The sequence below is a fragment of the Oncorhynchus gorbuscha genome, linkage group LG19, assembly GCF_021184085.1.
Source record: "Oncorhynchus gorbuscha isolate QuinsamMale2020 ecotype Even-year linkage group LG19, OgorEven_v1.0, whole genome shotgun sequence".
In the NCBI taxonomy this organism is placed as follows: domain Eukaryota; kingdom Metazoa; phylum Chordata; class Actinopteri; order Salmoniformes; family Salmonidae; genus Oncorhynchus; species Oncorhynchus gorbuscha.
In genome coordinates this window covers 59,954,193-59,969,218 of record NC_060191.1, presented here as the reverse complement: position 1 = coordinate 59,969,218, position 15,026 = coordinate 59,954,193, and the positions used below count along the sequence as shown (strand labels likewise).

General features: G+C 45.0%; 2 protein-coding genes across 2 annotated transcripts in view; both read left to right on the top strand.

Moving 5' to 3' along the window:
• Window positions 1-8,811, top strand: part of LOC124006046 (fatty acid CoA ligase Acsl3-like) — a 54,610-nt gene extending 45,799 nt beyond the window's left edge. The window contains exons 12-15 of the mRNA XM_046315706.1: window positions 5,264-5,452; window positions 6,075-6,189; window positions 6,922-7,079; window positions 7,276-8,811. Of these exons, the coding sequence (XP_046171662.1) occupies window positions 5,264-5,452; window positions 6,075-6,189; window positions 6,922-7,079; window positions 7,276-7,433 (620 nt within the window). The 3' untranslated portion in view covers window positions 7,434-8,811. The remainder of the gene's footprint in view (window positions 1-5,263; window positions 5,453-6,074; window positions 6,190-6,921; window positions 7,080-7,275) is intronic.
• A 4,641-nt stretch (window positions 8,812-13,452) lies between these two features.
• On the top strand, window positions 13,453-14,464 carry LOC124006356 (potassium voltage-gated channel subfamily E member 4-like). Its single transcript, XM_046316330.1, has one exon. The coding sequence runs from the start codon at window positions 13,497-13,499 to the stop codon at window positions 14,010-14,012; it is 516 nt and encodes a 171-aa protein (XP_046172286.1). The 5' UTR covers window positions 13,453-13,496; the 3' UTR covers window positions 14,013-14,464.
• Window positions 14,465-15,026: the final 562 nt, after the last annotated feature.

Sequence of the window (15,026 nt, the reverse complement as noted above, 5' to 3'; positions counted from 1 at the left end):
TCATTTCACTCCTTACTGGCCGGGCCCGAGAGTGGGGCACAGCTATCTGGGAGGCAAGGGCTGATTGTTCTAACAATTACCAGAACTTTAAAGAGGAGATGATTCGGGTTTTTGACCGTTCAGTTTTTGGTGGGGAGGCTTCTAGGGCCCTGGCTTCCCTATGCCAAGGTGATCGATCCATAACGGATTACTCTATAGAGTTTCGTACTCTTGCTGCCTCTAGTGACTGGAACGAGCCGGCGCTGCTCGCTCGTTTTCTGGAGGGACTCCACACAGTGGTCAAAGATGAGATTCTCTCTCGGGAGGTTCCTTCCAGTGTGGACTCTTTGATTGCTCTCGCCATCCGCATAGAACGACGGGTAGATCTTCGTCACCAAGCTCGTGGAAGAGAGCTCGCGTCAACGGTGTTTCCCTGCTCCGCATCGCAACCATCTCCCTCCTCTGGCTCAGAGACTGAGCCCATGCAGCTGGGAGGTATTCGCATCTCGACCAAGGAGAGGGAACGGAGGATCACCAACCGCCTGTGCCTCTATTGCGGATTTGATGGACATTTTGTCAATTCATGTCCAGTAAAAGGCCAGAGCTCATCAGTAAGCGGAGGGCTACTGGTGAGCGCTACTACTCAGGTCTCTTCATCTAGATCCTGTACTACTATGTCGGTCCATCTACGCTGGACCGGTTCGGGTGCTACATGCAGTGCCTTGATTGACTCTGGGGCTGAGGGTTGTTTCATGGACGAAGCATGGGTTCGGAAACATAACATTCCTTTCAGACAGTTAGACAAGCCTACGCCCATGTTTGCCTTAGATGGTAGTCATCTTCCCAGTATCAGATTTGAGACACTACCTTTAACTCTCACAGTATCTGGTAACCACAGTGAGACTATTTCTTTTTTGATTTTTCGTTCACCTTTTACACCTGTTGTTTTGGGTCATCCCTGGCTAGTATGTCATAATCCTTCTATTAATTGGTCTTGTAATTCTATCCTATCCTGGAACGTATCTTGTCATGTGAAGTGTTTAATGTCTGCCATCCCTCCCATTTCTTCTGTCCCCACTTCTCAGGAGGAACCTGGCGATTTGACAGGAGTGCCGGAGGAATATCATGATCTGCGCACGGTCTTCAGTCGGTCCCGAGCCAACTCCCTTCCTCCTCACCGGTCGTATGATTGTAGTATTGATCTCCTTCCGGGGACCACTCCTCCTCGGGGTAGACTATACTCTCTGTCGGCTCCCGAACGTAAGGCTCTCGAGGATTATTTATCTGTGTCTCTTGACGCCGGTACCATAGTGCCTTCTTCCTCTCCGCCCGGGGCGGGGTTCTTTTTGTTAAGAAGAAGGACGGTACTCTGCGCCCCTGCGTGGATTATCGAGGGCTGAATGACATAACGGTTAAGAATCGTTATCCGCTTCCCTTATGTCATCAGCCTTCGAGATTCTGCAGGGAGCCAGGTGCTTTACTAAGTTGGACCTTCGTAACGCTTACCATCTCGTGCGCATCAGAGAGGGGGACGAGTGGAAAACGGCGTTTAACACTCCGTTAGGGCATTTTGAGTACCGGGTTCTGCCGTTTGGTCTCGCCAATGCGCCAGCTGTTTTTCAGGCATTAGTTAATGATGTTCTGAGAGACATGCTGAACATCTTTGTTTTTGTCTATCTTGACGATATCCTGATTTTTTCACCGTCACTCGAGATTCATGTTCAGCACGTTCGACGTGTTCTACAGCGCCTTTTAGAGAATTGTCTCTACGTAAAGGCTGAGAAGTGCTCTTTTCATGTCTCCTCCGTTACTTTTCTCGGTTCCGTTATTTCCGCTGAAGGCATTCAGATGGATTCCGCTAAGGTCCAAGCTGTCAGTGATTGGCCCGTTCCAAGGTCACGTGTCGAGTTGCAGCGCTTTTTAGGTTTCGCTAATTTCTATCGGCGTTTCATTCGTAATTTCGGTCAAGTTGCTGCCCCTCTCACAGCTCTTACTTCTGTCAAGACGTGTTTTAAGTGGTCCGGTTCCGCCCAGGGAGCTTTTGATCTTCTAAAAGAACGTTTTACGTCCGCTCCTATCCTCGTTACTCCTGACGTCACTAGACAATTCATTGTCGAGGTTGACGCTTCAGAGGTAGGCGTGGGAGCCATTCTTTCCCAGCGCTTCCAGTCTGACGATAAGGTTCATCCTTGCGCTTATTTTTCTCATCGCCTGTCGCCATCTGAGCGCAACTATGATGTGGGTAACCGTGAACTGCTCGCCATCCGCTTAGCCCTAGGCGAATGGCGACAGTGGTTGGAGGGGGCGACCGTTCCTTTTGTCGTTTGGACAGACCATAAGAACCTTGAGTACATCCGTTCTGCCAAACGACTTAATGCCCGTCAAGCTCGTTGGGCGTTGTTTTTGCTCGTTTCGAGTTTGTGATTTCTTACCGTCCGGGTAGCAAAAACACCAAGCCTGATGCCTTATCCCGTCTGTTTAGTTCTTCTGTGGCTTCTACTGATCCCGAGGGGATTCTTCCTTATGGGCGTGTTGTCGGGTTAACAGTCTGGGGAATTGAAAGACAGGTTAAGCAAGCACTCACGCACACTGCGTCGCCGCGCGCTTGTCCTAGTAACCTCCTTTTCGTTCCTGTTTCCACTCGTCTGGCTGTTCTTCAGTGGGCTCACTCTGCCAAGTTAGCTGGTCATCCCGGTGTTCGAGGCACTCTTGCGTCTATTCTCCAGCGCTTTTGGTGGCCGACTCAGGAGCGTGACATGCGCCGTTTCGTGGCTGCTTGTTCGGACTGCGCGCAGACTAAGTCGGGTAACTCTCCTCCTGCCGGTCGTCTCAGACCGCTCCCCATTCCTTCTCGACCATGGTCTCACATCGCCCTAGACTTCATTACCGGTCTGCCTTTGTCTGCGGGGAAGACTGTGATTCTTACGGTTGTCGATAGGTTCTCTAAGGCGGCACATTTCATTCCCCTCGCTAAACTTCCTTCCGCTAAGGAGACGGCACAAATCATCATCGAGAATGTGTTCAGAATTCATGGCCTCCCGTTAGACGCCGTTTCAGACAGAGGTCCGCAATTCACGTCACAGTTTTGGAGGGAGTTCTGTCGTTTGATTGGTGCGTCCGTCAGTCTCTCTTCCGGGTTTCATCCCCAGTCTAACGGTCAAGCAGAGAGGGCCAATCAGACGATTGGTCGCATACTACGCAGCCTTTCTTTCAGAAACCCTGCGTCTTGGGCAGAACAGCTCCCCTGGGCAGAATACGCTCACAACTCGCTTCCTTCGTCTGCTACCGGGTTATCTCCGTTTCAGAGTAGTCTGGGTTACCAGCCTCCTCTGTTCTCATCCCAGCTTGCCGAGTCCAGCGTTCCCTCCGCTCAAGCGTTTGTCCAACGTTGTGAGCGCACCTGGAGGAGGGTGAGGTCTGCACTTTGCCGTTACAGGGCACAGACTGTGAGAGCCGCCAATAAACGCAGGATTAAGAGTCCAAGGTATTGTTGCGGCCAGAGAGTGTGGCTTTCCACTCTCAACCTTCCTCTTACGACAGCTTCTCGTAAGTTGACTCCGCGGTTCATTGGTCCGTTCCGTGTCTCCCAGGTCGTCAATCCTGTCGCTGTGCGACTGCTTCTTCCGCGACATCTTCGTCGCGTCCATCCTGTCTTCCATGTCTCCTGTGTCAAGCCCTTTCTTCGCACCCCCGTTCGTCTTCCCTCCCCCCTCCCGTCCTTGTCGAGAGCGCACCTATTTACAAGGTACGTAAGATCATGGACATGCGTTCTCGGGGACGGGGTCACCAATACTTAGTGGATTGGGAGGGTTACGGTCCTGAGGAGAGGAGTTGGGTTCCGTCTCGGGACGTGCTGGACCGTTCGCTTATTGATGATTTCCTCCGTTGCCGCCAGGGTTCCTCCTCGAGTGCGCCAGGAGGCGCTCGGTGAGTGGGGGGTACTGTCATGTTTTGTCATTAATTATCATGTCTTGTCCCTGTGCTTCCCCTTCTATTCGTTTCCCTCTGCTGGTCTTATTAGGTTCTTTCCCTCTTTCTATCCCTCTCTCTCCCCTCCCTCTCTCACTCTCTCGCTCTCTCTTCTCTCTATCGTTCCGTTCCTGCTCCCAGCTGTTCCTATTCCCCTAATCAATCATTTAGTCTTCCCACACCTGTTCCCGATCCTTTTCCCTGATTAGAGTCCCTATTTCTCTCCTTGTTTTCCGTACCTGCCCTGTCGGATCCTTGTCTATATTCACCGTGCTGTGTCTATGTTTTGCCCTGTCGTGTCGTGTTTCCCTCAGATGCTGCGTGGTGAGCAGGTGTCTGAGTATGCTAGGTTCAAGTGCCTTCCCGAGGCAACCTGCAGTTCTTGATCAAGTCTCCAGTCTGTTCTCGTCTTTACGAGTAGTATTATGCCTTTTGTTTTGTTAAGTATCTTACTGGATTAAAAACTCTGTTTTCGCCAAGTCGCTTTTGGGTCCTCATTCACCTGCATAACATTGTGTTTTAAGTAATTGTCCTGCTGAAAGGGGAATTTGTCGGGCCTCCCGATTGGCGCAGCGGTCTAAGGCACTGCATCGCAATGCTAGAGGTGTCACTACAGACCCCAGTTCGATCCCGGGCTGTATCACAACCGGACGTGATCAGGAGTCCCATAGGGCGGTGCACAATTGGCCCAGCATTGTCTGGGTTCGGGGAGGGTTTGGCCGGGGGGAATTTACTTGGCTCATCGTGATCTAGTGACTCCTTGTGGAGGGCCGGACGCCTGCAGGCTGACCTTGGTCGTCAGGTGAACGGCGTTTCCTCTGACACATTGGTGCGGCTGGCTTCCGAGTTAAGATTGTTAAGAAGTGTGGTTTGGCGGGTCATGTTTCGGAGGATGCAAGACTCGACCATTGCCTCCCGAGCCCATTGCCTCCCGAGCCCGTTGGGGAGTTGCCTCATTGAGATAAGGTTGAAATTGGGAAGATAAAGGAGGTAAAATGCTAAAAAATAAAGTGAATTTGTCTCCCAGCATCTGGTGAAAAGCAGACTGAACCAGGTTATCCTCTAGGATTTTGCATGTGGTTAGCTCTATAACGTGTATTTGTATCCTAAAAAAGTCACTAGCCCTTGCCAATGACAAGCATACCCATAACATGATGCAGCCACCACCATGCTTGAAAATATGAAGAATGGTACTCAGGGATGTGTTGTGTTGGATTTGCCCCAAACATAATGCTTTGTATTCAGGACATAAAGTTAATAATTAAGTTACTTTCTTTGCCACATTATTACTTAATTGCTTTGCTCTGTCCTCCAGGTGGCTACCACATCACAGACATGCCCGCCCCACGAGGTGAGATTCTGATTGGCGGGCCCAATGTTACCATGGGTTACTACAAGAACGAGGCCAAGAACCAGGACTTCTTTGTGGATGAAAACGGCCAGCGCTGGTTCTCTACGGGAGACATAGGAGAGGTCCATCCTGATGGATGCCTCAAGATCATTGGTGAGGAGCAGGATTAACACCTCTTCTGAATGGCTTAATTCTCAGTGTCCCCTTTCACCATGGTTATGCACCCAAGTTCATATTTGCTAAAATAAGCATTTACATTTGGGCATGTCCATCAAAGGAGGCTGGTGGGGGGAGCTGTAGGATGATGGGCTCATTGAATGGTTGAAATGGAATGAATGGAGCAGAGTCAAACATTGTTTCCATGTTTGATGTGTTTGGTACCACTTCAATGATTGCATTCCAGCCATAACAATGAGCCCATCATCCTGTAGCTCCTCCAACCAGCCTCCTCTGATATCCATGTACAGTAGTGTATAAAGAAAACTCCCTGATACTGCCTATGCCAGCACACCACATCAACATCATCCCAAAACCACTGAATACCTTCTTCAAAACCTATGCCCCTACATTCATCAGTCTGGCAGGGCAGCTTCCAAGAGCAACTGTTTCCCAATTCCACCTCACTTCTGAGAATTCCTCTTGAGCCATGTTTACTTTAGACTGACAGAAATCCTACAGGTCTCTGTTGTCTATATCTGTCTGTAAAGAATTGCAGTGCAGTGGAAAATGTGCTGTTTCTCCTCCAGTTCTCCTCAGTGTGTCCCTGTGTCTACAGATCGTAAGAAGGACCTGGTTAAGCTCCAGGCAGGAGAGTATGTGTCTCTGGGGAAGGTGGAGGCCATGCTGAAGAACTGCCCCCTTATAGACAACATCTGTGCCTACGCCAACAGGTGTGTGTGTGTGTGTGCGTGTGCGGTGTGCGTGAGTCTGTGTTTTTGTTTGACAATCCTTGTGGCAGTGGAGGCTGCTGAGGGGAGGATGGCTCATAATAATGGCTGGAACAGAGTGAATAGAATGGCATCAAGCCATGTGTTTGATGTATTTGATACCATTCCACCTATTCTGCTCCAGCCATTACCATGAGCCCCTCCTCCCCAATTAAGATGCCGTCAACCTCCTTTGAAGTACTCACAAGGATAGTAAACAAGGACAATTCGGACAAGGGGGGACATTTTTCCTCTCCCCACGAGGAAAACTGTTATTTTAGGCTTAGGGTTACAATTAGGGTTAGGAGTTAGGTACAGTTTTAGGGTTAGGGGTTACAGGTTCGGGGTTAAGGGTAGGGTTATGGAAAATAGGAATCAATTATTTGGTTCCCACGAGGATAGCTATGCAAAACTGTGTGTGTGTGAGAGAATTATTTTATTTACCTTTATTTAGCTAGGCAAATCAGTTAAGAACACATTCTTATTTTCAATGACGGCCTAGGAACAGTGGGTTAACTGCCTGTTCAGGGGCAGAACGACAGAATTGTACCTTGTCAGCTCGGGGATTTGAACTTGCAATCTTCCGGTTACTAGCCCAACGCTTTAACCACTAGGCTACCCTGCCGCCCTAAATCAGTCTAAGTAAAAAAAAAACAGAGACATGGTGGTGTCTTCTTAACCATTATCTCTCTTCAGCGATGAGATGTACGTGATTGGCTTTGTGGTGCCCAATCAGAAGCATCTGCTTTTGCTGGCGGAGCAGTATCTTATCCGGGGCTCGTGGGAGGAGCTGTGTGACAACGCTGCCATGGAGGAGGTGGTCCTGCAGGTCATCACCGAGGCCGCCCTATCAGGTGAGAGGTCAAAGGTCATCAGACCTTGGAGAGAGGAGAGGGAATTTATAGATAGATGGTAGTGGTAGTAGTAGATACAGGTTATAGTGAGTCAGGTTGAAGCTCTACTTTTGTCATCCATTCCTTTTGGTGGTTGCTTTGGTTTCATCTCTGACTGGAGTTGTGATGTAATTCCTCTTCTTGTCTGTCTGTGCAGCCCAGCTGGAGCGGTTTGAGATCCCCCGTAAGATCCGTCTGAGCCCCGAGCCCTGGACCCCCGAGACGGGCCTGGTGACCGAAGCCTTCAAGCTCAAACGCCAGCAGCTGAAGAGCAAGTACCAGGACGACATCGAGAGAATGTACGGCGGGAAGTAGGACCAAACCAGACCAGAACTTCTCCAAGCACAGAGCCAGCATCTGCCTCAAGCCGCCCAGCTCCTTGCTCAATCCTCTTTTCCGCACCCGAACCCAGACCCCCATCCTGGACGAGCCACCAGAAGCACTTGAATCTACTTTGTTCTCCTGAGACCAAAAAAAGATAGACAGATTGAGAGAGATAGAGAGAGAGACAGATTGAGAGAGATAGAGAGAGACAGATTGAGATAGAGAGAGAGACAGATTGAGAGAAATAGAGAGAGAGACAGATTGAGAGAGATAGAGAGAGAGACAGATTGAGAGAAATAGAGAGAGAGACAGATTGAGAGAGATAGAGGGAGAGAAATATAAATATCAAAGAGAGGAGGCTGTGTTGTTGCAATATTTCCCCTCCACTGTTCCTTTATTCGCTAAAATGTCTTTGCTTAAAAATGTGAATCAATAGACAATAGCCTAGCCCTGAAGACTGTTGGAGAGAAAGATTAGCTAGGGGAGAGTAAGTAAGGAGTGTTGTTGGAACACCCTCAAACAGTATCTCCATGTTCATTCCACTTATTACCCTCTTTGGAGATGATTTTCCTCAAGATGTGAGTTATGAGACAGGACAGGTAGGTCATGCTGCCTGTTGAGCTCATGTCTGTCTGAGTGTTGTCGACTGTTATTGAAGCACAAACTCAGGTTGGTTGGAAAACTTTCAGTTTTAACCCCAATGCCCTTCTGTCTGAGGTCGTCAGGAATGCTAAGCCTTGAGAGCCTGTAGAGAGCAAGTACCATTAACATTTAGGTTAATAGCTGCTGTTTGATTATTTGTTCTTCTCCTTTAATTCCGTGATTCTGTTCACATTAGTATAGAGTCCTCATTGGCTAATTCTCTGTCCAAGTTCAAAATCCATGGCTCCAAATCCATTTTTTTCACTGCGTATTCTATTGTTTATTTCAGGACCTAGTTCTTCCCAGAGACTAGTCTTACTTTCTGCAGGACAGGAAGAAACTAGCTGTCTGTGTTTATTTTTGTTGTGTTTGGTTGATGCTGTTTTTTCTGCTTAGTGAGGCTTTAGTACTATGATTTATATTTGATGCCCATCTGTCCATCCAATCCTACAAGCATGAAGTCAACAGGAGGTTCAGAGAGACTAAGATAAGATAATGACTTTATTATCCCAATGGGGAAATTTTGGTTGCGGCTTGGGCAGTGAAATGATGAGTCTCTTCCACCAGAAGAAAAACAGAACATTTTGGCGTGGATATACAGTACCACTCAAAAGTTTGGACACACCTACTCATTCAAGGGTTTTTCTTTATTTGTACTACATTGTAGAACAATAGTGAAGACATCAAAACTATGCAATAACACATATGGACTCATGTACATAAATCACTGACAATGTCACCAGCAAAGCACCCCCACACCATCACACCTCCTCCTCCATGCTTCACGGTGGAAACCACACATGCAGAGATCATCCGTTCACCTACTCTGCGTCTAACAAAGACACGGTGGTTGAAACCAAATATCTCAAGTTTGGACTCATCAGACCAAAGGACAGATTTCCACAGGTCTAATGTCCACTTCTCATGTTTCTTGGTCCAAGCAAGTCTCTTCTTCTTACTGGTGTCATTTAGTAGTGGTTTCTTTGCAGCAACTCAACCATGAAGGCCTGATTCACGCAGTCTCCTCTGGACAGTTGATGTTGAGATGTGTCTTTTACTTAAAATCTGTGAAGCATTTATTTGGGCTGCAATCTGAGGCTGGTAACTCTAATGAACTTATCCTCTGCAGCAGAGGTAACTCTGGGCCTTCTTTTCCTGTGGCGGTCCTCATGAGAGCCAATTTCATCAGAGCGCTTGATGGTTTTTGCGACTACACTTGAAGAAAGTTCTTTAAATTTTCCAGATTGACTGACCTGCATGTCTTAAAGCAGTGATGGACTGTCATTTTTCTTTACTCATTTGAGCTGTTCTTGCCATAATATGGACTTTTTCTTTCACCAAATAGGGCTATCTTCTCTATACCAACCCTACCTTGTTACAACACAATTGATCGGCTCAAATGCATTAAGAAGGAAAGAAATTCCACAAATGAACTTTTAACAAGGCACACCTGTTAACTGAAATGCATTCCAGGTGACTACCTCATGAAGCTGCTTGTGAGAATGCCAAGAGTGTGCAAAGCTGTCAACAAGGCAAAGGGTGGCTACTTTGAAGAATCACAAATTTAAAATATATTTTCATTTGTTTAATAGTTTTTTGGTTACTACATGATTCCATGTGTGTTCATAGTTGTGATGTCTTCACTATTATTCTACAATGTAGAAAATAGTAAAATAAAGAAAAAGTCTTGAATGAGTAGGTGTGTCCAAACGTTTGACTGGTACTCTATAATTTCAGAACTCTTCACTTGCCATTTCTATCATTAATATTATTATTATTTATGATAATGCCAATTAATAATACTCTTGTCATAAAATCATAATGTTTGTAAGAAAGATGTAGATTGGTGAATACCAATTTCTTTCAGTGGTAGAAAACATATTTGTACTCTGTTATAGGTGTGCACTTACATTAACCACACATTCACTTGCTAAGAGCTGTAGTTCTAGAACCACTGTCATGCTTGAAGTACCCACTGTCATGCTTGAAGTACACATTATGCCATATGATAATATAACATTTGGACCAAACTAAGATACTTGACCTATGGCAAGAAGAGATGCACACAAAACACTTCCGTACAACAGTTAAGAATTTAGAGAATTTATTTAAGAGGACAGCTTCAGCATTTATTTGTGTGTGTGTGTGTGTGTGTGTGTGTGTGTGTGTGTGTGTGTGTGTGTGTGTGTGTGTGTGTGTGTGTGTGTGTGTGTGTGTGTGTGTGTGTGTGTGTGTGTGTGTGTGTGTGTGTGTGTGTGTGTGTGTGTGTGTGTGTGTGTGTGTGTGTGCATGCTGTGTTCTCACACTTGAAAAGGCCATTCCTTGTATGTTGTTGTATGTGATACATCACAGCAAAAGGTAGCCTAAAGCTTTCCTAAATGGTACAAACATTGCTCTGTAGAACACCTCTTGCCTTTTCTTGTGATTTCAGGTGGATAACTACGCATAGAAAATATTTGAATAACAATTCTGTACACAGTAATGAAATATATAGTTTCTTGCCAGTATGTGTTACTGTCACCCAGAATAACATGCCTTTCTGATGTTTCCTTTATACTGTACATGCTTTATATGAGGGGAGAAGGAATTATGTATAGCCTATTTTAAATCTATTGAAGCTTTATAATATAGACCCGTTTTGGAACTCATCCCTACTTGTCTGGGGAATCTGCCTTGTAACATAAGTGCATCAATTGTATTTGTTTGTAATTTTCCTTGGAAATGATTAAATGAAGAAGTAAATAAAGATTGTGTTTGGTCTATCAGTGCTGTCCTGAGTTATTTGAGTGCAAATTGAGAAATTAAGCTGTCTTAAAAATCTGATATCCATTATGTCGTCCACTACAATTAGACCCATAATAAAGCAGTGATTGGTGACGTACCATTAGGTGGTTATGATGCTAATGATGATGATGATGATGATAATGCTAACGACGACGATTATGATAATGATAACGATGATGATGACAATGATAACGATAATGATGATGATAATGATAATGATTGCATGAGAAAGTTTTGTTTAAACTGTAAGCTAGAACAAACTTGTTTAACTTAATTGATCCAATAAGCTCAAAAGGGGCCAGGCTAATCAAACTAAACAACCGTGCCCACCATCGTCATTCGTCACTACTTATTTGAGGCTCAAATTTCCAAACCCCTCCCGTTAGCACTATCCTAGATCATTTGTTGCTTTAAACTTCTTAGGGCTGAAATCCCGTTAACGGGATCGATATGACAACAGCCAGTGAAAGTGCAGGGTGCCAAATTCAAAACATCAAAAATGTCATAATTAAAATTCCTCAAACATGTATTTTATAAAATTTTAAAGGTTATCTTGTTGTTTTAAACTCTGTTTCATAATCTGTAATAATTTATTTCTATTTTTATTTCACCTTTATTTAACCAGGTAGGCTAGTTGAGAACACCTTTATTTAACCAGGTAGGCTAGTTGAGAACAAGTTCTCATTTGCAACTGCGACCTGGCCAAGATAAAGCAAAGCAGTTCGACACATACAACAACACAGAGTTACACTTGGAATAAACAAACATACAGTCAATAATACAGTAGAAAAAGCTCATATACAGTGTGTGCAAATGAGGTAGGATAAGGGAGGTAAGGAAATAAATAGGCCATGGTGACGAAGTAATTACAATATACCAATTAAACACTGGAATGTACAGAAGATGAATGTGCAAGGGTGAATGTGGAAGGAAGCAGGCCCCCTGATCACCCCGTGTCTGCCAGCAGGGGAGGACCTAAGACCTCAGCTCGTGTTGGTAGCGAAAAAAGTAGACACCACCCCCCAGGCAGTGGCCATGGTAGCCACGGAAGCCCTGGGGTGGTACGGAAAGGAAGGAGGCCTCGACCCCAGCCGAAGGGTCCCCCACAACACCCTAGGTCCTGGCGGTCACGGCCTGACAGCGCTGCGCCGCTGCGGCACCTAGGGCGATGCGCCTAGGGGAGGGATCTCTTCTGGGCCCCTAAGGACGGGACAATGATTGATTCTGGAGAGCAGGTGGAGGCGAGTTTGATAAGGACTCACCCTGCTCCTGTACAAAGGACCGAAGACAGCCTTTTAACAAAGTGACTTTTTAGCATGTTTCTCATGTCTTAAAAATGTTTTACCTTTGTTAGATCATTAGTACACATTTTAAATGACTTTACAGATTTTATGTTTTTACAATGAAAAGTACTTTTATTCATGGTTGTTCTTATTGGTTTTACCAACATGTACTTTTTAACCAATTTAAATGTAACCTTCAAATGCTGTGTTTTATGCTTTATTGCCGTTTTAATGTGTATGAAATGATGTAAAACATGTATGAGCCGTTTTTAAAGGAAATGTGACAATAAAAAACGTTTCCAAAATAAAAATAAAAATATATATTACTTTGAACATCATTGCTGCAAGTTATAAGGTTGTGGAAAAAGCTGATGTGCACGTGACAGATAACGGCAATTATAAATATTCTATATTGCAATCTTCAGTTCGCTTCTTTTTCCAATATTAAGTGAATTAAAAAGGGTTATTGTGTTACAATGTTGAACTTTATTGACGATGCATGTGCAGTTGAGTGACTATTGAGTCAATGATCAAAAACTATTTTACATTTCTTTCAGAACTGAAATTTATCTGATTTCAACTTCCGGGAAATATATATTTTCGCAATAATTGGGATGTGCAATTTTAACAGGATTGGTGTGCTGGAGTTGAAGCATTGCACACCCATTAACTCACACGAATGCATGTCGATGGAAAATTATTTAAGATCAATCTGTTAAATATCTGTTAAACAGCTGTTAAATATCATATTCTATCAGAAAAGAAAAAGTTACTTTAGTAACTTGACAGAATTGGAACATAGCGTTCGAAAATCGGATAACCATTGTTTGTCACATTTGTGTCTGGGCTCTGTCGACTCAAAATTTGACACTGGGCCAAAACTTGCCTCTCGACCACAGAGTCCACGTGATTATAGACGTCCCAAGATCGCTATATAAATATTCCCATGCACTTGGATATCCTGTTATTAAATTCGAGAGGCGTACACACACGAGGACACGGATCATACAGCTGGGTCCACATGTCCCACAGCTTCATTGCTCGGTAAGTTGGATAAGTAGTGTATCATTAGTAACAATAGGCTTTAGCAATTGTTCACTAAGTTTTGTCTAATAAAAAATGAATTTGGCTAAATAGGCATACTTTATACGATTAATAAAATAATTCGTATAGCCTGCAATTGAGAAATTATGTGCTTAAACGTGTGCTTAAATGTGTGCGTAAAGATGTGCGTAAAAGTCTTGGCAAAGAATCAAGATCCTAACCTCTGTCATGTTTCTGTTTTTCAAGGAAACTTCCTTCATAAACTCCACTTCATAAACTCCCTTCATAAACTCCACTGAGGATGGAGAGGTCAGACAACTTTACAACGCCCCAACTTCTTCCCCTGCAGAGGGCTAATGACGCGTCCCAAACTGACAAAAACAACGGCAACGCATACGTGTACATTTTCATAGTAATCTCCTTTTATGGGGTCTTCCTCGTTGGAATAATGCTGGGCTACGTTCGCTCCAAAAGGCGGGAGAAGAGAAGGTCGAATGTTTTTACGCGTCTGGTGCACGAGGAGGAGCAGCGGGAATGGGGCGCGCGGCAAAAGAAGCACAGCATCACCATGCCCTCCTTCCAGGTGTCGCTTCCCTTCTCCGCGGGGATCCAGGGACTCTATGAAGGAAGGGTCCTGAGCTCCCCTCTGGCCTGCGCCCTGTGCTCCATTGAGCAAAGCAGCGTCAGTTCACTGTGCTCCTCCGCCGACGTGCACCTCGCCATCGAGGAGGAGTCAGACAGCGGGACAGCGGAGGGACCGGACGAGACCCTGAAGGGCAGCTCTCTCGACGACTTCGCCGAGATACAGATACTGTGAGAGGAACTGTGACGCTCAGAACAGATGATGATACTGGAAATAAACGCATCAAAACTGTAGACTTTCCACCCCTCTACGTCATATAGGAAATAAGTGGAGAAATGAATGACTGGTAAAGAAAGTTTAGCTCGACATATGGAACACGTGCTCTTTAACCATCCGGTTCTGAGCATTGAAATGTACCTGGAACCCACTTGAAATGTATTTTCTGTAACGACACCCTCTTAACCTCTTGTAGCCTAAGATGTAGCCTAATGATTTCACTGTGCAGTGTTCATGTCTATGTAGGTTTACCTGGGGTTGTTGTGTAAATTGAAGATTTAAAAAACTATGCTCTGTTTAAGAGATATGGTTCTTCTCAACTCTTCTTGGGAAATAAATGTTTTTATGTTGAAAAAAGTTTATCCTCTCTTTTTTAAATCAAAGTGAGGTTGCAATATCTAGTTTTTCTCCAGAAGGGGGCAGTGCTGTAGTAGTTTTACACTACCTATTTCTGAGGCACACTAGTGGTTTCAGTTGAATCATCATTTTCATGTTAGTCATTTAGCAGCTCTTAACCAGAGTGGCTTACATGAGGAATTGGGTTAAGTGCCTTGTACAAGTGCACATTGACAGATTTGTCACCTAGTCGGCTCAGGGATTCAAACCAGTGCCCTTTTAGTTACTGGCCGAACCACTAAGCTACCTGCCACCCCCATCCTGTCCTTGAATTGTCTTGTTCTGAAGTGTTGACATACTAATGATCAAATTAGAACCAACTTTTTCAGGCAGTTTGCGATTATTGATTTAGACTTATTTCAATTTCTTTCATTAAGCAGACCCTTATCCAGAGCTACTTAGAGGATCAATCATGGTTAATAAAGGACATTGGCTGATTTTTCACCTAGTCGGCTCGGAGATTGGAACTGCAACCTGTATCTGACAAGTCATCATGCAGTAAGATTAGCCCAAACCATCTACCCACTGGAGACCCTCCCATCTGATAGTAATCCTGAGAAATGAGCTCATGGGATT

Coding starts and splice junctions, on each gene's coding strand:
- LOC124006356 (XM_046316330.1), top strand. CDS start 13,497: ATGGAGAGGTCAGACAACTTTACAACGCCCCAACTTCTTCCCCTGCAG.